We start from the raw sequence: 20,589 nt of genomic DNA on the forward strand, positions 1-20,589 counted from the left end.
TTGTGGGATAGATGGCAAAGCATGGTGATAAATGGAATTTTCTCTGAAGAAAGATCATGAGTGGAGTACCTTGAAGATCAGTCTAGGAGCCAGTCCTGTTCAATATCTTAGGGGCCAATGTAATAAGACCCGTGGTGAAATTGATGCTAGTTGTCTGCGCATTTATTTATTTTTTTTAGTGCGCGCGGCAAAAGGAGATGCCTCCCTGGGATGTAATAAAGGGACATCATGTAAATGAGATTCCCTGTACATACCCTGATCAATCCAGACTCCTGGGTTTTGCACCCCTGCAAGCAGATGGACACAGAGAGAGTTTTTACTGACACTGCTACGTAATCCTGAGTGCCACCTGCAGTCCCTTAGTATTTCTCTGTCTCTAACCTGTAGTTGCAGAAAAATATAAAAGAAAAGGTAGGAGAAGAGAGCCTTCCTCCCAGTGGGTTGCTAGGTCCTGGTGGACAATCCTCCTTGGTCAGAGATGGATGAGCTGGGGATTGGTGACCCTTTAGTACACTTGGTCCTTAGTTCCCTGGGGTATAAATCTGGTGGTCCAGCTTGAGGCACTGTGAAGCTGCCTTGGGAGCTCAATGTTCCAGCCTAACCCAGGGAAGTATCCTTACTTTTGTTTTTGGTGGTTAAGTTGTTGGGGTGGGGGTTGGGGGTGGGGGGGGGAATAGAAAAATACAGGAGGAGGTTTCTGTTTTCCTGTCTTGGGCGGCTGGTGTATTTTTAGACCACTTCTTCTCGGTGGCAGAGCATGCACAGTGGGTGGCTATTGCTGAAGGGATCCCTGTGGTTGTGGCCACGTGTACCATGGCGTGTGGCTCGGTCTGCTGCGCTTGCAAGTCAGCTCGGTATGACTCAACTGGACCGGGTTGTACACTGGTTGTGTGTTAGGCTGTGAGAGGTCTTTGCAGGGAACTGCCACTGTGGCAAAAGAAAAATGGGCTCTCTCTCCTGCTCCTCAGTCACATCGGGGTTCACATCAGGCCGGGGCTTATCTTCCCGTCGGTATGGGAACGGCGGCCATTTTGCAGTTTCGGATGGATTTTGCAGTGCTAGCTGGGGGAGGGAGGGGAATTCTCCTCAGAGGCTATATCCATCATTTTTGGGTTCTGGTAAGGAGCATGGGGGGGGGGGGGGGGCTCTGAAGGGGAGGATTTTCCTGGTCTCCCTATTCCGAGTCATCTTAGCCCATTCCTGGGTCCTCAAGGCCTTTTTCCAAAGACTTTGTTCTGATGGTGCATGAGGCCTATTTAGTTAAACAGCTCTCTGTAGAGGTGTGTTCTGGGACCTGGGCCCAACCTTCAGATAATCTGATTCTGGGTCACAAGCCTGGGCAGGCAAAAAGGAAGAGACCTTCGCCCATCCAGCGTGCATTGAATCTTGCCTCAGCGTCAGGAGATTCAATAGATGAGTCTGAGGATTCAGATGTTGCTACGGAAGCGCCGGGGATGCTACAAGGGGTTGATCTGGATGGCACAGATCAGGTAGGGGAGCCAGAGGAGATTCCTGTTGCCGAAGGAGATACCCCAGAGGTGTCCATTTTTTTTCGTAAAGAGGAACTTTGGCCCTTGATTCTTCAGGTCCTGCAGGAGCTCTGACTCAAGGTCTCTCAGGAGGACTGTGATTTGGAGGGAGCAGATCCTGTCCTGGATGGTTTGAGGGGCACAGCATAAGCCTTCCTCTACCACAAGTTGATAAAAAAAAAAAAAAAAAAAAAAAGTTGGTGGATCAAGAGTGGGATACTCCTGAGGCCGGCTTGAGAGTTGGGATGGCTATGGCAAAACTTTATCCTTTGCCTGAGGAGATGTTGGAGCTTCCTAAAGTTGATGCTTCAGTGTCTGCAGTCATTAAGAAGATGATTATTCCAGTTGTGGGGTCTGCTGCTTTGAGGGGCATCCAAAATCGGAAATTGGAGGTTCACCTTAAAAGGACTTTTGAGGTTTCGGCCCTGAGCTTATGAGTGGACATTTGTACTAGTTTCATGCAGTGGGCTTGTCTGTGTTGGGTCCAGCAGTTATAGGAAGCTTAGCCGCATTCAGGCAAAGAGGCTCAGAAGGCTGTGGAGGCAAATGGAGCAGATGCTCTGTATGACCGGGTCAAAATGTCTTCTAGGGTCATAATGTCTGCGGTATTAGCCAGGAGATTGTTTGCGCAACTGCTCGGCAGATTTGTGGTCAAAGTCTATTTGGGTCTCTTCCTTTTAAAGGAAAGCTCTTGTTCGGTGAGGACCTAGAACAGATAATGAAGGAACTGGGGGAGACCAAGGTGCAAAATGGTTAAGCCTAAGGGTGTAAAATTCTTTCAGACTTGGTCCCGTATTCAAGATAATAGAAGGTTTCACCTGGCAAGGGGGTCTTCAGGGCCTCAGAAGCAATCTGTTCCCTTTCGAGGAGGCCAGAGACCCTTCTGGGACACCAAGGGGAAAACACTGCTGGGGCTAAATCTACGCAATGAGGCAAGGTTGGTCCATTCCTAATTCCAGTCGTAGGTGGGTGCCTGGCACTGTTTTATGGAGAGTGGACTAAAATTACCATGGATCAGTGGGTTCTCAGTGTAGTAAGAGATGGCTATGCTTTAGAATTTGCTCATCCCGTTCGAGATTTATTCCCTGTGGCCCCCTCGACAAGCAGCTGGCATTTTGGGAAATGCTAGACCGGTTGAAGAGGCTAGATGCTGTAGTTCCAGTTCCCCATGAAGAACGAGGCATAGGAAGGTATTCCATTTATTTCATCGTGCCAATATTTGATCTAAAAAGGATGAATGCAGCTCTGAAAGTTACGCGTTGGTCTTTGTGGCAGTGCACAAAGACAAGTTCCTGGCTTCTCTAGATTTGATGGAGGCATATGTACACATAGCCATCTGACTGGAGCATCAGTGGTATCTGCAGTTTATAGTTCTGGGTCAGCATTTTAAATTTCAAGCTCTCCCATTCGGGCTGACGACAGTGCCACGTACTTTCATCAAGATTGTGGTGGTGGTGGCGGCAGACTTATGTTGGAAGGAGTTCTGGTACACCCCTATCTGGACGTCTGGCTTATATGGGCGAAGTTGGAGGACCTCTGTCATCAATCAGTGCAGAAATTGCTATTGTGCCTATAGTTTCTCGGCTGGGTGGTGAACCTGGTAGAGAGCCACCTTGTTCCCTCACAGTCCCTGGAGTATCTGGGGGCTTGCTTTGATACTCTACATGGCAGAGTTTTTCTCATGGAGGAGAGAGTGTGGAAGCTGCAGGGGCAGATTTGTTGGGACTGGTGGTGCCCAGGGTCTGGGACTATTTGCAGATCCTGGGGTCTATGGCTTCAGTCTTGGAGTTGGTGCCTTGGGCGTTTGCACATATGTGGCCTCTTCTCTCCTGGTGGAATCTGCTTTTGGAGGAGTTTCATCTTCCCCTTTCGCTTGAGCCAGTCAGCAGGGACAGTCTATCTTGGTGGTTCCTTCAGTCCAATCTAGAACGTGGTGTGGAACTGGAAGTTCTAGATCGGGTGATTCTTACCACCAATGCCAGCCTGTCCGGTTGGGGGGCAGTGTGTCAGCAGTAATCTATGTAGGGCTGGTGGTCCAAGGGAGGAGCCTTCTTGGTCTATCAATCAGTAAGAGACTAGAGTGGTGCTTTCGCTTTACTTGCCTTTCTGCAGTTATTGAGAGGTCAGTCTGTGAGAGTCCTGTCTGACAATGCGACGAAGGTGGCCTATATCAACAGGCAGGGAGGAACCAAGAGTCAGGCAGGAGGCTCAGGAGTTTATTTTCTGAGTGGAGCAGCACTTAGGATAGTGCCGTCACACATCACAGGTGTTTAACATGCAAGTGGATTTTCTGAGTCGCAGGTATTAAACCCTGGAGTGTGGGAGCTGTCGGCGATGACAATGTAGCTCATCTGCAAGAAATGGGGTTGTCCTTGTGGATCTAATGGCAACTTGTCAGAATGCCAAGGTGCTTTGGTTTTTCAATCATCGAAGAGAGCACTGAGTGGAAGGCATAGATGCTCTGGTTGTGCCTTGGCCTTGGAATGTTCTACTTTACATCTTTCCTCCATGGCCCCTAATAGGTAAGGTGTTGCGATGGATAGAGAAACATCCAGGCAATGTAATTCTGGTGATGCTGGAGTGGCCACGTCAACCTTGATTCGTAGATCTCGTCAACATGGCTGTGAATGGACTGCTGTGCTTTGGCCATCTAGCGGGATCTTCTTAGTCAGTACCCAATATTTTCGGATCAGGTGGCACCTTTTGACTAGCAGCCTGGCTTTTGAGAGGCAACGTTTGAGACGTAGGGGGGAATCCCAAAGTGGTAATTGCCACTCTGTTACAGGCTAGGTGAAGGTCCATGATATGTGCAAGTCTGGAAGGTTTTCGAGACCTGGTGAATTGCTAATGGGGTACAAGCTCTCAATGCTACAATGTCTCATATTTTGTCTTCTCTTCAGGAGGGTTTAGTCAAAGGGTCTGGTTTTTAACTCTCTTAGGGTCCAGGTGGCGGCTCTTTGTTGTCTCAGAGTTAGGTAGAAAGGTTTCCTGTATCCACACAGCCAGATGTCATACGTTTTTTCTCTGAGGGGGGGTAGGGGGGGGGCAAAGAATTTGCGTGTGCTGATAAGGAGAGTTTGCCTGTCCTGGAACCTCATTCTCATGCTCGGAGGTTTGTGTGAGGCCTCCTTTGAGCCACTAAGGAGAGTAACTCTTAAAGACTTGACCCTTAAGGTAGTTTTTCTGGTGGCTATATGTTCAGCTAGAAGAATATCAGAGCTACAGGCTTTGTCTTGTCGGGATCCTTTCCTTCAGATCTCGGACTCGGGGGTTTTGTTGCGTCCGGTACCTTCTTTTTTGCCTAAGGTGGCCTCTGTTTCATATGAATCAAACCGTGGAGCTTCCAGCTTTTTCTGAGTTGGACTCCTCTGTACCTCATGTAAAGGAGCTTAGGATTTTGGATGTGTGGTGAGCCTTGTTGAGGTATCTGAAGGTGACTAATGACTTCAGAAGGTTAGATCACCTGTTTTGTGGAGTGGAACAAAGAGAGGTTGTTAAGCCTCTAAGGTCAGTATCGCATGTTGACTTAAGGAGGCAATTGATTTGATTTATATAGCTAAGGGTCGACCGGTTCCTGAAGGTGTGAGAGCCCATTCGATGCGATCTTAGGCAACCTTGAGGGCCAAGACTCAGCAGGTTTCTCCGCAGGACATTTGCTGGGCAGCAACTTGGAAGTCGCTGCACACTCTCACCAGGCATATCATTTGGGTGTTGTGGATCTGGCTTCCAAGACCTTTGGTGAGAGTGTTCTATGAGTGGGACTCTCCAGGTCTCACCCTGGTTAGGGAGCTTAGTACATCCCAGGAGTCTGGACTGATCTGGGTACATACAGGGAAAAGAAAATTGGTTCTTACCTGCTAATATTTGTTCCTGTAGTACCACAGATCAGTCCAGAACCTGCCCAATCTGTGGAGGAGTCATCCGCTTGTTCTGTTCTTGGCCTGTAATGCAGAGTTGTTAGTTGTGTTCAAGCTATTGGTTTTACATTAGACTTCTAAAGAGGTCACCATTCTCCGGTTCTTGGAGGAAGTTAAGAATTGACAATTAAGTATTATTTAGAAATAGTTTTTGCTTGGGTACAGGTCAATACTGAGGAATTGTGGGTAACACTCAGGATTTTGTATAGCAGTGTCAGTAAAACTTTCTCTGTCTCCATCTAATGGCAGGGATGCAAAACCCAGGAGTCTGGACTGATCTGTGGTACTACATGAACAAAAATTAGCATGTAAGTACCAATTTTCCTTTCATGCAGAAAATCCACACAAAACTGATGTGCGTGCTAAAATGTGCACTGAAGACCTTATGTAATAAACTGCTTACAAACCTGCACTAATGTGGTGACCCATGATTGATTCTTGGTTGACTGTAGTAAGTTAGTGGTCCAGGAGTGGGACTGAAAATGGGTAGAGCAATGTCTAACCCCTTCATGATCCGCCACTGACCGCGTGGGAGCTGTAATGGCAGATGCTGGTGACCAGGAGAAATGCAGTAGAGATTTGGAAGGGGCTACAAAAGCATTAGGCTTTTCTGACATGTTTGTTCCCTCTCAGATCTCTTCTGGCTTTTGCTGCTTGATTTTTCAACCTCCAGACAGGCACTTACACTTAACTCCTGCTCTGACCCAGGCACTAAAAAACCTGTTAAAAAGCCTGCACAGCTCTGTGCATTGCTCATGAACAGGTAGTTACCTCCTTTGCATGGTATTAGCATGGACTCATGCTAAACCAGCTGAGGCTTTTTGAGTGGGTTTGTGCACGCGTTTTTCCACGTTAACTGTGTTATTGTATACACACGTAGGATTAGCGCGGAAAAAGTGTGTAATGCCACACTCACAAACCCGCAGTAGGTTTACCGCAGCTTATTACATTGGCCCCTTAGTAAGCAATATTATGGAGGGATTAGGGAGAAGTATTTTTTTTTCTTTTTCTGGATGATGTTAAAAGGGAGTGGATGACATAAGTGATACAAGAAAGCTTGAGAAGTGGTCAGCAACTTGGCAGCTATGTTTCAATACTAAAAAAAAAAAAAGCTAAGTTATGCTTTTTAAAAATGCAGTAGATGGGGGGGGGGGGAGAGGAGTTGCTGATCTCCATACAGCTGGAAAAAGATCTTGAGTGATTTAGATTCTATGATTTAAAGGTAGCAAAGTGGTATAGCAAGGCAACGGTAACATAACAAGTAGAAAAAAGGAAGTGATTATGCTATTGTACACCTAACCTAGTGAAGCCTCACCTGGTGTATTTTCAGTTCTGAAGACCATGCCTCTGAAATGATGTAGATAGAATTTGGGCATTCCAGAAAAGGGTTACCAGAATGGTGTGAACTGAGGCTTAGGGATCCAAATATGTATATCCTAGAGCAGTTGTTTCCAACATTTTTGCAGTGGCACACCTGGCACTGGGTTCACATTGTTGATGCACACAATTCTCTTCTCCTTTTCTCCAGCCACATGGAAATAGGTAAAAGTAGCAGGAGTCAGCGGGGCTGCTGTTTGCAGCAATTTGAAGGAGGAGGAAGAGCAAAAACCAGCAACAGGAGCAATTTAATTCAACTCTCCTTTGCTGTCTGACAGGGAGGCCAGAGAATGAGACAATGGCAACTACAGGGGCTCATCCATAAACATGGAAGGAAAGCCGGATTGCAGCACTGATGAAAGGCACCATCATGAGGAGGCTGGAAAGGAAAGAGACAATGAAAAACATTGGGGAACATTTAGGCCAGCTCCCATTTCTGCTGTGAAGTCAGGGAGGTAGAGGGAGGAGAAGACCTGTAGCAAAGCTGGAAGTACTAGGCGTTGTAGGAGGAAGAGAGGTGTAGCATTGAAACTGACCTGGCAGTTGTTGCTGTGACCTCCTCTTATCTTGTCTCCTGTTTGCCACAAATTTTTTGCCAGACGAGGGAGACATGATAAAGCCATTCAAATACCTGAAAAGTGTTAGTGTGGAAGAAGTAAACCTTTTTAATGAAAAAGAAGTTCTGGAACAAGGGTGCATGGTATAAAGCTCTAAGGGGGTAGACTCTGAAGCAATATCAGGAAATACTTTTTCATGGAAGGAGTAAATACTCCCTCCAAGGAGTGACTAGGTATGTGGACAATTTTTTTTCGTGTGAGCAACAGTTTTTTTTTTTTTTGTTTTTTTTTTAACAATTTTTGAGTGCCTGTATTAGCATTGCATTTCTGTATGTAGTACAAAGAAAAATTTGTGTGTGACCATGTAAAACCTGTGAGCGATGCTCCGAAATGTATGAGTAATTGCTCACATACTCAGTTTGGAGGGAACTATGTTGCAAACCTTAATTATCCTCTGAGTGGATGATAGAGGCTAAAATAGTAACCAACTCAAAGACGGCATGAGATAAGTATAGAAAATCCTTATTTGCAAGAAAGTAGAGAGAGTAAGAATCAGTTAACAGCTGGGTTTATCTGGCAGGCTGCCTGTACAGTAATAACTAGAAGTCCTAGAAGAAATGCAGGTGCTTATGTAGCCAAGTTTGGCTGGCTGTCAGATTGAAGTGGATTTTGCATGCTTAGTGACCCAGGAGGGTATAGTATAATGAAGAAGTTGACAAATACTGTCTTGGATAAGGAGTATTCTTATATTACACATTGGGTGATGTGAGCTGAAACAGCCCAGTTCAGAGATTTACTCAAGCTCAAAATGTTTAAAATGCTCTTCTGAGCATCTGCAGGACTTCTCTTGTCAGTGGTGTGCATACAGGGCTCCTATCAGTTCCATGTTTTCTGCTGAGCCAGTGGTTGTCAGCTCCTTGGTGGAAAATGTGTTTTTTCCGTCAATAAGGAGGTTGAATTAGCCATTACATATGGGTGACAGCATCTGGCAGCACCAAACAAATTTGTATCTCCAAGCTTAGTATGGAGCTTTGAACATTATTTATTTATTTATTTATTTATTTAGAGTTTTTATATACCGACATTCTCGATATACATATCAAATCAAGTCTGTTTCCATAGAACAAAACTGTCGCCTGTAAGACGTTACATTAAACAATAGACAGAGTATTAAACAGATAACGTGCGGTGTTACATTAAACAATCAACATATTGAACAAAAGAACGTAAATCAATAAATATTAAATATATAAATCAATAAATATTAAAATAAATGTGAAAGATATATAAAATAGACAGTAAAAATTTGTCAAATAACATTACTGAGCATGGATATGTTACTTCGTAAGCCTCCTCAGTTTTTTTTGGTTTTTTTTTGTCTGAGCAAAGCATGGATGTGACCTGTCTTTCCTACTTTTTTCATCAAAAGTCCTAAAAATAAATCCTTTATTTGCTATATTTTTAGTTTAGTTTCTTCTTCAAAAGTTGTTTTGCTGCCTTTGCAGTGCAACAAAAAAAAAAAAATCTTCTTAACAATGAAGTGCGACCTTCTCGTCTACCAAATCAACTGCGGTGAGTGGTTGTCTCTCACTGACTGTCATGAATTGTTCTATCGTTACCTTGGGTTGGTTTGTGGCCAGAAGAACTGATAAGCCTGCAGATGGATGTTCCCATGCTTGTAGAGGTCCTGGGCTTTTAACATTGATCTGTGTAATTTCCTAGCATGTAGCCAGATGGACTCAGGACCAATGGGGAGTGCTCCCCTGCCAGCAGATGGAGACTGAGTCAGGTTTCAAAGCTGAAGTCACCCTAGATACACTCCTGCAGTGACCTCGGCCCTTCAGTATTTCTCCGTCTCCAGCAGATGTAGACATACTTTCCCTCTGGGGATTGCTGTACCTTTTGGAAGAAGAACTTCTACTTTAAATTGGAGAAAAGATTGAGCCCCGCTCTCCTGCAGTGATACCTAAAGGTCCCTTCCCCAGTTGAGAATTCCGGAGGTGATTTCTGAGATCCCTCAGAGGTGTGCCTTGGTCCTGTAGCTGGTTCCCGGTGTGGATTTTGCTGCTCAAGCAGCTGAAAGGCAGCAGGTGCAGGAAGCAGAGCACGTCGGTGATGACCAAAACCCTCTCTCCCCTGCAACCGGAGACCGTCTCTGTACTCAACCAGTAAGCGCTGAGCCCAGATAAGTTTAAAAAAATAAATAAATAAAAAAAAGAGGAAGCTGACTTACCTTCAGAGAAGAGGGGTTTCGGTAAGACTTTCTCCAGTCTCCTTGCTTGGCGTGTTGTACCAATGACGTTCCCTATCCCATTGGGGCATAGGGAAGTGGGCTTACGAGCGGGTTGAGCGACCCCCCCCCCCCCCGGTGGGCTAGGTCCCACTTTAAATTTGGTCAGCACACCGCATGGTAGGCCGCGGTGGCGCCATCTTGTGTGTTTTTATGCATCTCATTTTGCCCGCCATAGGATGTCTGTATGCGCAGTGTGTTGGCTATGCGCACGCGCTGCATGCATAACTTACCCGCACAATAAAGTAAGCGCAGGACACAGGGAAAAGCCAGGTGTACGGGCTGTGCATGCGCCTCGCCGCGCCCCGCCTAGGCACTCAAAATTTGTGTGCATAAATTTTTAAGCTTGAGCTGATCGAATGCACAGTTACCGCCGTCAATGGTGCTGGCAACCAAGAAACGTAAGCACCTTTCTCTCTGCACTGCTTGTCATTTTAGGGCTTCCCAGCCTGATCTGGATTCCAACTTGTGTCAGCACTGTATGGAAGCCCAATGGGATTTGGCCTCCCTGGATTTTGCTGAGCCTGGCGGCTCCCGTTCAGATGAAGGATTGGCAGCTTTAAATGGAAGTACTCTGGATCTGAGTAACCCTTTGGCTGGGTCTTCCATGGAAGAGGGAAACTCAGTTGGGCCTACCCCAGTTCACCATGGGTTAGACATGGACCAGGCAGCCTTTTCTTGGGTGGAATTTTTCCAGGTACTACAGGCACAGTCTACTTCCTCGCTTGCCACTTTCCAGATGGAACCCCAGCCAGCCACATCTCCTTCTCCCATTCCTGTTGGCATGCCTCAAGGCATACACTGCCTGACAAATGGTATCCCTAGTGGGAATCCTGATGGCACAGACTAAGAGCAAGATCCCTTGGAAGAAGGGGAAATTCCCCCGGATTAGAACCGTATCGAGCCATGTTACGGTTCTTTCATAGAGATGAATTCCTGGCCTTGGTTTCCCAGACGCTGGGCGTTCCTGAAGCGGAATCTATGATGGAACCAAAAAAGAATACCATTCTGATTTCCTTACACAAAGCTTCTTGATACTTCCGAGTACTGGAAGCCATCTAGGAGTTGATTGACCTGGAATGGAATGCCCCAGAAGTACGTTTTAAATGGAGCCGGGCATTAGAAGCTCTATGCTTCTCAATCTCAAATCTATTGAAATTGGCACAAATGAAAGACCTTTCTCAAGGACACTAACCTGAGAAGATGTCAATTCTATGGTGGACAAATTAATCACTGTTGAAGATTGTCTTGTTGGGACCGTGTTACCGGTCTTATCCGTTGGGCTGTGTTGGACATAGATATTTCTCCCACATTTTTCTTTTCTAAAAATCTCACTTGTTTGTTTCATTTTGGAGGAAAAGAGTTTTTTTGGCGCTCACTCAGTGTCATTATCATCTCCCGATGAAGAACTAGACCCATCGAAGGACCGCATCTTTTTATTTTTATTTCTTGTGTAATTAGCGTTCATCCAAAAATACACCGCACCACGGGAATAATCTTTCTCATCCCTTATAAATTTGTCATACTTCATTTGTTTGACCTGAACCGCAAAAGATCTAATAATGTTGTCCAGTTCCAAATTCTTTTGTTCAAACTCCAGTGTCTGCATTTCTGCCTTAGCTGTTTCTGTCAATTGCTCAATCTCTGATCTAATAGAGATGCTAGATCTTTGTGTTTGTTCTATTATCAACAACATTAGATCTAGAGAGCATTTATTTAAGATGCAGTTCCATTTTTGGAGAAACTCCTTATCTTCAACCTACAACAATGGTTCTTTATTAATTCGTAACCCTCGAGGTATGCGTTGAGATCTACAATATTCAATTAATGCACTCCCATGCATTTCGGTCCTGACCAGTCGTTTCCGAAGCTGTGTGAGCTGTAACCAAACATCAGTAACACCCAATCCACCGGCCAAATTTGAAAAAAAGGATGGTGTTTGTAATATGTCTTGTAGATGAGAGTGTGTAAAACTAAAAATCTCTTGCCAATCGTTGGCCATTTTATTGACCCGCTTCCAAAAACCCGATATGCAGTCACCACACAGAAGCCTCTATCCCCTCAAAATTATCAATAACCAGTCATAGAGAGGAAATAACTTTTTGTCAAACCATCATTTTGCTAATATTTAAACCAAGAGAGCAATGTCATCAGAACTTAGTGCAAATCTTTTTAAATCCACTGTCTCTCACCACGCAATGGGCCACAAACAGTATCAGCTGTTTGTCCAGCACTTCACTGTAATCAGAGGAGATGGTGGCTAATCGTACGCCAGTGGAATTCATTATGTCTCTAGCTAATATGGTATTATACAATAATCATTTTCTCTTTGATGGGAAATATTGTTTACACCCGCCCTCCTTTTGACCAGGGTCAACATCAACATCAACAACCAACATGCTAACTGGTTTCCCAATCCCCTTACATCACCATTTTTGCCATGGTTCATACTCCATTCCTATCATCAGGAAACAACGCAATCATCAAACTAAACCTCTACCACAACATTACAACCGTCAACAAAGGCTAATTCCAATTATGATTTCATTTTGTTTACACCCGCCCTCCTTTTGACCAGGGACCCTCTCTGCGTCACATTCCTCTTTCAGATACCCATAAACAAACAAACCTCCAGCATCCATCAATAGGACTACACTCAACCTCCAGCTTCTTCACTCGGACTACACTCTATCTCTATCATCCATCACTCGGACTACACTCAACCTCCAGCTTCCTTCACTCGAACCGCACTCAATCTCTATCATCCATCACTCGGACCGCACTCAACCTCCAGCTTCTTCACTCGGACTACACTCTATCTCTATCATCCATCACTCGGACTACACTCAACCTCCAGCTTCCTTCACTCGAACCGCACTCAATCTCTACCATCCATCATTCGGACTACACTCAAACTCCAGCTTACTTCACTCGGTCCTCTCTCAACCTCAACCTCCAGCATCCATCACTCGGACCACCCTTTGTGCAGCCCCTGAGAACAGAACCTGCTTCATTGGCCACGTCATTCTCCTTTCATATCTTGTAAAGATCTCAGCGTTTCACCCTCAAAACTTTAGGTTTACATAGGTAACAAGAGTCAAGACAGCTGAGTCAACATCAACAACCAACATGCTAACTGGTTTCCCAATCCCCTTACATCACCATTTTTGCCATGGTTCATACTCCATTCCTATCATCAGGAAACAACGCAATCATCAAACTAAACCTCTACCACAACATTACAACCGTCAACAAAGGCTAATTCCAATTATGATTTCACCTATCACTCAATTCCTGGGCCTTTCTCTTCTATCCCTAACACTTTTCAACGCACAATCGCTTTCGAAAAAAACTCACATCTTAAATGATTACCTTACAGAAGTAAACCCAGATATCTGTGCAATCACAGAAACATGGCTTAAACCCACAGATATAGCTCTTTTAAACCAACTACCTACTCAACTTTACAATTTTTTCTCCATCCCTAGACTCAAAAGAAAGGGAGGAGGTCTGTTCCTAGCATCCAAGAAAGAGCTAGGTTTCACTTTACAATATTCAAACATCACATCGAACATAGAGTTTGCAGTTTTTAAATCCGAGCATCTACAAATTGGCCTAATCTACGCTCCTCCTGGAACTATAGACTCTGACCCCTCTCCGGTCATTGAACTTACCGCCAAATATTTCAACCCAGATAAACCTGCCATTTTATTGGGAGATTTCAACATACATGTCGATGCTTCACCACAAACAGCAAACTGTGTTACCCTACTTTCATCACTCAGCTATATGGGTTTCACACAAATAATAAAAAGCCCAACCCATAAAGCAGGCCACACGTTGGACCTTATATTCATTAATCAGTGTATCTTGCCCCCTGATTCACCCTCTTGTTCTCCTGTCCCTTGGACGGACCATCAAATTATCAACACGACACTCAAGCTCTCAGGACATCTTCCCACTTCATTCCCAAAAACCACTATCCAATTTAGGAAACCCTGTTCCACAGACCTTCTTAGCAACCATCTCTCTAATGAATTATCTCAACTTGATCTCTCCAACGCTTCTACAGCCATATCTTCATGGTGCAACATCACCAATAAAATTGCAGATCTAACCTGTCCTTCAATCACCAAAGTAGTACAACCTTCGCCTGACAACAGAAAACCCTGGTTCACCACTGAATTGAAGCTGCTTAAACAAAAACTAAGAAATAAAGAACACACATGGAGAAAAAACCCATCCCCCACAACATTAGCTGTATACAAAACCACTCTCAATGCCTACAGGATCAACATTCTTAAAACTAAGAGAGACTTTTTCTCTAAAAAAATACATCATTTCATCTTTGATTCGAAAGCACTCTTCTCCTACGTTTCTGCCCTCACTAAACCAACCCCTCCTACCATCCCAGATGATCAAGCTCTCAACAAAGCTTCCGAACTAGCTGAATACTTCAAGGAAAAAATTGATAAATTGACTGTTTCTTTCTCTTCATCTAGTTCTTCTCCATCTCCACCTAATACTCCACCAAAACTAAATACGACTCTAGAAACTTTTGAAACCACATCAGCTCTTGAGATCGAAAATATTCTCAAGAAAATGAAACCATCCTCTCATCCCTTAGACACAATTCCAAACAACCTCCTCATTGCTATAAGGAATACCATTTCAAAGCCAATTGCCGATATCATTAATTGCTCTCTTTCCCAAGGTCTAGTTCCTGACCAACTTAAACTAGCAATTCTTAAACCTCTTCTTAAAAAACCAAATCTTCCGGCCACAGATCCAGCTAACTTCCGCCCAATAGCCAATTTGCCAATGATCGCCAAAATTATGGAAAAGATAGTCAATAGACAACTATCAGAGTACCTGGAAGAAAACTACATTCTTGCACCTTCCCAGTACGGTTTTCGTAAATCGTTAAGCACTGAATCCCTACTTATCTCTCTCACCGACAATATTCTAACTAATATGGATAAAAAACAACCTCACCTCCTTATTCTTTTAGATCTCTCTGCGGCTTTTGACACTGTCAACCATTCATCTTTATTACAAGGTCTGATAGACATAGGCATTAAGGGAACAGTACTCAGCTGGTTCAAGTCCTTCCTGGTTAATAGACAATTCAAGGTAAAGATAAACAACAAAGAATCACACCCGGTCCCAGCAAATCAAGGAGTCCCTCAAGGTTCCTCCCTCTCTCCAACCCTTTTCAACATTTACCTTCTCCCTCTCTGTCGTCGTCTTAATAATCTAAACCTAACACACTACATTTACGCGGATGACATCCAAATACTCATCCCAATCTCAGAATCCCTACACAAAACCTTGATTCACTGGAATAATTGCTTGCAACTAATCAATCATCTTCTATCCAGTCTCAGCCTTATTCTCAACAACAACAAAACCGAGATCTTAATTATCAATCATGACGTTAATAACAATCTAATATACCCAGCTGTCCCACTCATTTCTACCACTCCTATAATTAATCACTCACCATATGTACGTGATCTAGGCGTCATGATAGATAATCAGCTTAACTTCAAAAAATTTATAAGCACCACCACTAAAGACTGCTTCTATAAACTTCTTGTCCTGAGAAAATTGAAACCACTTCTCCACTTCAATGATTTTCGGATGGTTCTACAAGCCATTATTCTAACAAAAATCGATTATTGCAACTCGCTCCTTTTTGGTCTCCCTACCTCATCCATCAAACCCCTCCAGATGATTCAAAACTCTGCAGCTAGAATCCTTACCAATACAAATAAAAGAGACCATATAACCCCCATACTAAAACTCCTCCACTGGCTGCCTATTAAGCAAAGGATTCTCTATAAAGTATACACAGCAATTCATAAATCTATTTACAACATATCCCCACTCCACTTAAGTACCCAACTTCGTTTTCACTCTTCATCTAGACCTATCAGAGGAGCTTATAAAGGCACACTCTATGTTCCTTCAACAATATCCTTACATCAGAAACGTACCATCTCTTTAGCAGGACCCGTCCAATGGAACATGCTCCCGCCAGACATCCGCCTTGAGATCTGCTTCGCTTCCTTCAAAAAGAAAATTAAAACCTGGCTCTTTAGCCAAGCTTTTCCAGAACTTTGATTATTTTTTACCTCCAGCTATCAAGATTTTCTCACCATCGCAATCCCTTCTGCAGATCACATTTATCTTAGACAATTACGCCTTATTTTATGATTTGGTTTCTCAAAGAGACTATACAATTTTCTCAATGTTATTTTTCGAACCTGTTTTCCATGTTTTCCAAGTTCTATAACCTTGTTATATGTACCGCCTCTTGGCGTAATTTTTATGTTTCAATGTAAACCGATGTGATCTGTATTTTAATACAGGAACACCGGTATATAAAAATCTAAAAATAAATAAATAAATAAATAAAGGAATAGCGATTGGGGCCAACCTGTACATGGCGAATTTTGAGACGATTTGGTTGCCAGAGTATCCGTTTAAATTTCATGTAAAATCATGGAAGCGTTTTATTGATGATGTCTTGATTGTTTAGCAAGGGGATGAAAGTGTTTTTGAAGAATTTATCCAATGGCTAAATACCCGTGTGGATATCCTGAAAAACCTGCCTGGCTGTGGGTTCCCCAGGACAGGTTTGGGAAGCCCTGCTCTAGGTACTTCCCATTTCAGCAAAGTCCTTATTTTTGAAATGCAAACTCAGGTCTTCATGTGACTTCTCCTTATCCTATTTGTGATATCAAACCATACCATTTGATGATCACTGGTGCTGAGGTGGGCACCCACCTAGACATTCGAGACATTATCCCTGTTAGTGAGCACTAAATTGAGTATAGCTCACTCCTGCTTGGGTTCCATTATCATTTGTTTGAACAGAGTCCCTTGCAGGGCATTCACTATCTCTCTACTTCTGTTAGATTCTGCAGAAGGGATTCTCCAGGCTATGACAGGCAGATTAAAGTCTCCAACAATCACCACTTCTTTCCCACCTTTTCGATGTCTTCAACCAGATCTCTTCTAGTTCTTCTGTTTGATTTGGAGGCCTGTAAACCACTCCAGTAAAAATGGATGTATCATCATCATTTTTTTTTTTTATTTTTTTTTTAGGACGGCCCATAATGCTGCTTCTTTACATCATCTTCCTTGCAGCTCAGTTGCTTGGATGTTTTTGACATAAATAGCTATTCCTCCCACTTTTATGTTCTCTCTGCCCTTCCTTAAGTAATAGCCCAGTATGGCTGTATCTCAATCATGAGATTCTGTGAACCATGTCTCCATGACAGCAACAAAGTCCAAGTCTGCCTCCACCATTGCAGGTCTGGGATTTTATTGCCCAGACTACAAGCATTTGTGCCTATAGCTTTCCAGCTTTTCTTTTTCAGGTTACTGCTTTTCTTGGACTACTTTTGTGCCTTATTCAGCTGGCTTTTGTTATCCACTTCACCCATTTCCTTTTTATTTGTATTTTTTTTTTGGGGGGGGGGGGGGTGATGTTCTAATTTCCTTCTGCCACCTCCATCTTCTAGTTTAAATGCCTTGTGGCATAGGATCTGAATTTTTCTTAGGATCCTTTTTCCTGCCTCAGACAGATGTAAGCCATTTTTGACACAGAGCCTTTTACTGTTCCATACATGGCCCCAGCCTCCAATATATCCAAAACTTTGTTCTTTACATTAAGTTTTGAGCCATGCATTGAAGTTATCTATATGGCTTAGCCTCTTTTCCCTTTCCATGAACAGGTAACACTTCTGAAAAGGCAATAGTCTTTGCCATATGACTAATCTGCTTCACTAGAGATTGGAAATCTCTCTCTACCTCTTGGATGCTGTTTCTAGCAAGGTCATTGGTTCCCAGATGGATTATATTATCAACTTTAGAGTCTTTGCTTTCTTCTTTGATTGCTTTGATTATTTGAATAGCATTCTACCAGCCAATTATCCTGGAAGGCTTTTAACTGTAGTGTTTCCCTCGAAAAGATTTCCCAAATTAGTGCCTCTGATGACTGAGTCACTTAGCACAATGAGCTTTTTCTTATGGTTGTAGCTTTTGCTGAAAAATGATTCCCAGAGAATGTCAAATTGGATTAAACTGTTTTCTACTGTGGAGCTGACAAACTCCACTGTTGGCTCTGCAGAAAAAAAAACAGAACTGTGAGAGGGGCCCTGCGTGCTCACCACTGCTATGGAAAGTGCTGCGTATGCTTTGGAAGAGAATTCTAAAAAGCTTTAGTTTGAGTAAAAGCTCCGACAAAGGCTCTATAAGCTGTCACATCATGTATGAGGCGTAGTATCCTGCTGTCCCATGAGAACATTTATTAAGAGGTAAGCAGTTCTGCTTAGAGCGTGTCAGGCTTATGGCTGGTTGAGATATATTCTTAACACTGTAGATAGGAATAAGTAAGCAAACTGGATGTCTTTCTGCTGCTGTTTACTATGTTACTATATTTTTTATAAAAAAATATATATGATACTGGATGAAATTTGTGCAATATAAATATTTATTATAGAGCATCCTCAAGTATGGTGTTGCAGCCAATAACATGATTCCAGAAGATTATGATTTTGGTGAGTAATAAATCATATCTTAATGAAGGTTTTTAATGGGATGCTGAGTATGCCCTAAGGAAACAAATTCCATCATTAAATCTCCAAAAAGGTAGCACAAATATGGTTTAGAAGCATGGTATGCAGAATGACCAGCACACAAATGTAGTAAATTATAAATAGATAATAGAGCGATAATTCTAGAAAGATAATTTATCACTTAATTTTATATGCTATGAGGCAAGATCTAGGCGGAGCATAGTTAATGGCTATACTATTTGGAATTTCAGAGAAATGGAGCAATATTTATTTTATTTTTTTAAAATGTACATTTTATACAATACTAAACATTAACTCCAGCAATGTATAGAGATGACGATAATAAATTTCCCCTCATAGACCCTCCCTTGGTTCCTTCTCAACTAAACTTATACAAACGGCAGAGAAATGAATATACCACAATAGCAGCTCATGTCAATTACTATTAATCTATTTCTCAGCTGTGAATGCTGGAACTTGACACATTTTTTACTTATTTTAGCACTTATTGCTATAAACCAGGGTGCAATACAACACATTTAGATTCAGATGCATGATGTATGTCTTACGTTATCAGAAGGGACACATTTTCGTGGGCCTTGATTTCCTGGGTCTTTAATGACAGATGACTTTTCTTTCTCTTCAATACCTCAAATATTCAGTGGATACTTTTGTTTGTAAATTATCCCCATGATGCCATTATTATTTTCCTTATGTTCCCTTTTGAATCTTCCCCATCCCATCATTAACCATAAAACCAAATGGTCAAAAAACCCTCCCCAACTTCATCAAAGCCAGAAATGCCTACGCTCCCAAAACACAGGTCTCCTGGTCATTCCACACACAAAACTTGCCCACTTATTTATTTATTTATTTATTTATTTAGTTTATTTATTTATTTGACAGTTTTTTATATACCGCAGTTCAGGTAACAAAGTTACTAATCACTTCGGTTCACATTTCAACAAATACAATGACAATATAAAGACTAGTTTATAATGTCTTACATAGAACAGGGTGATTTAACTTGGATAAAAACTAATAATGAACAAGGAGAGTAAATTTATATACATATGTCTTGTATATACATGAGTGGGTTAAGAGAATGCTTGGTTGAACAGCCAAGTTTTGAGTCTTTTTTTGAAGGTTGGTGTCGATTGTTCGAGTCTGAAGTCTGGTGGGAGTGAATTGTCCTCCACTAGACAACGCTAGACACTTGTCCTCCACTAGACAGCGCTTCTTCTCAGTAGCCAGTCCTACCCTTTGGAACCAGTTACCCTCCCACCTCAGACTGGAACCCTCTCTCCAAACATTCAAAAAACATCTTAAAACATGGCTGTTCCAGAAAGCCTACCAACTAGCGACCTAACCCCTCCTCCTCTCCCTCCCCCTCCTCTGTCCTCCCTTACCCTCAAGAAAGCCTCACTGTAATAATAAATAAGACATTAAAAAAAAAAACCACCTGTATAAAGTTCTCCCCAATTGTTACTATGTCCAAATACTGTCCTTGCGCTCCACTATGTTTTACTGTTAAATTGTTAACCTGTGTTCCACTGTTATACTGTTCCTACGCTTGTTTTAATGTTACAATGTAAAAATGGTACGACTCCCGTCATGCTATTATCCTGTTATAATGTGAACCGATGTGATGTACCCCAACGAATGTCGGTATATAAAAGCAAACAAATAAATAAATAAATAAATTAAAATTGACCCCAACATTACAAAAGTATTATTCATGCATTTATAATTACATCTAAAATAGATACAGAGACACCTGGGTATGAAACTTTGAATAAGTCCTTCTTTGAGGACCGTTTTCAAAGCTGTTTGCATGAGTAAACAGTGATTTATGTGTGTTTAATTGGCTGTCTGAAAGCTGCCCTTCCGCTATGCAGTGCAAAATACACATTTTCCACAATGTGCATGCTGCTAGCCACAGTTGAAGGTGGTATTTCCAGGGGCATGTTTAGGTTGGGGGGGGGGGGGGGGCAGAATAACGTATCTAGATTGCATTTTCAAATCTGGGCATGCTGTTCTCTATGAAAAATGTACCTGCAGAAAAAGCAGGTGCAAATGTCAGTGGGTACTTTGTACCCATGGCAAGTTTCAAAGCAAAAGTATAGGTGACCTTTCACTTAGAGATCTGGTGCATAGTTTGTGGGTTAAAAGAACAGCAGACCTTTTTGCAATGCGAAAATTGCCCTTTGTATGAAGCATTTGTTTAGGCAACATCATCCTTTATCTGCTCATTCTGTTTTGAACTGATGGAGAATAGCTCCCAAAAGCTATTCAAGAAATGTATTTAGTTTGTTGACCTCGTTGTACAAA

General features: G+C 42.6%; 1 protein-coding gene across 3 annotated transcripts in view; it reads left to right on the forward strand.

Annotated features, from left to right (window-relative positions):
- VPS13A (vacuolar protein sorting 13 homolog A) overlaps nt 1-20,589 on the forward strand; it is a 745,426-nt gene that overhangs the window by 149,798 nt on the left and 575,039 nt on the right. For all 3 annotated transcript variants that reach the window (XM_029616432.1, XM_029616443.1, XM_029616452.1), the window contains exon 10: nt 18,183-18,240. In XM_029616432.1, coding sequence (XP_029472292.1) covers nt 18,183-18,240 — 58 coding nt within the window. The remainder of the gene's footprint in view (nt 1-18,182; nt 18,241-20,589) is intronic.

Source organism: Rhinatrema bivittatum, chromosome 1 (assembly GCF_901001135.1).
Source record: "Rhinatrema bivittatum chromosome 1, aRhiBiv1.1, whole genome shotgun sequence".
NCBI lineage: Eukaryota > Metazoa > Chordata > Amphibia > Gymnophiona > Rhinatrematidae > Rhinatrema > Rhinatrema bivittatum.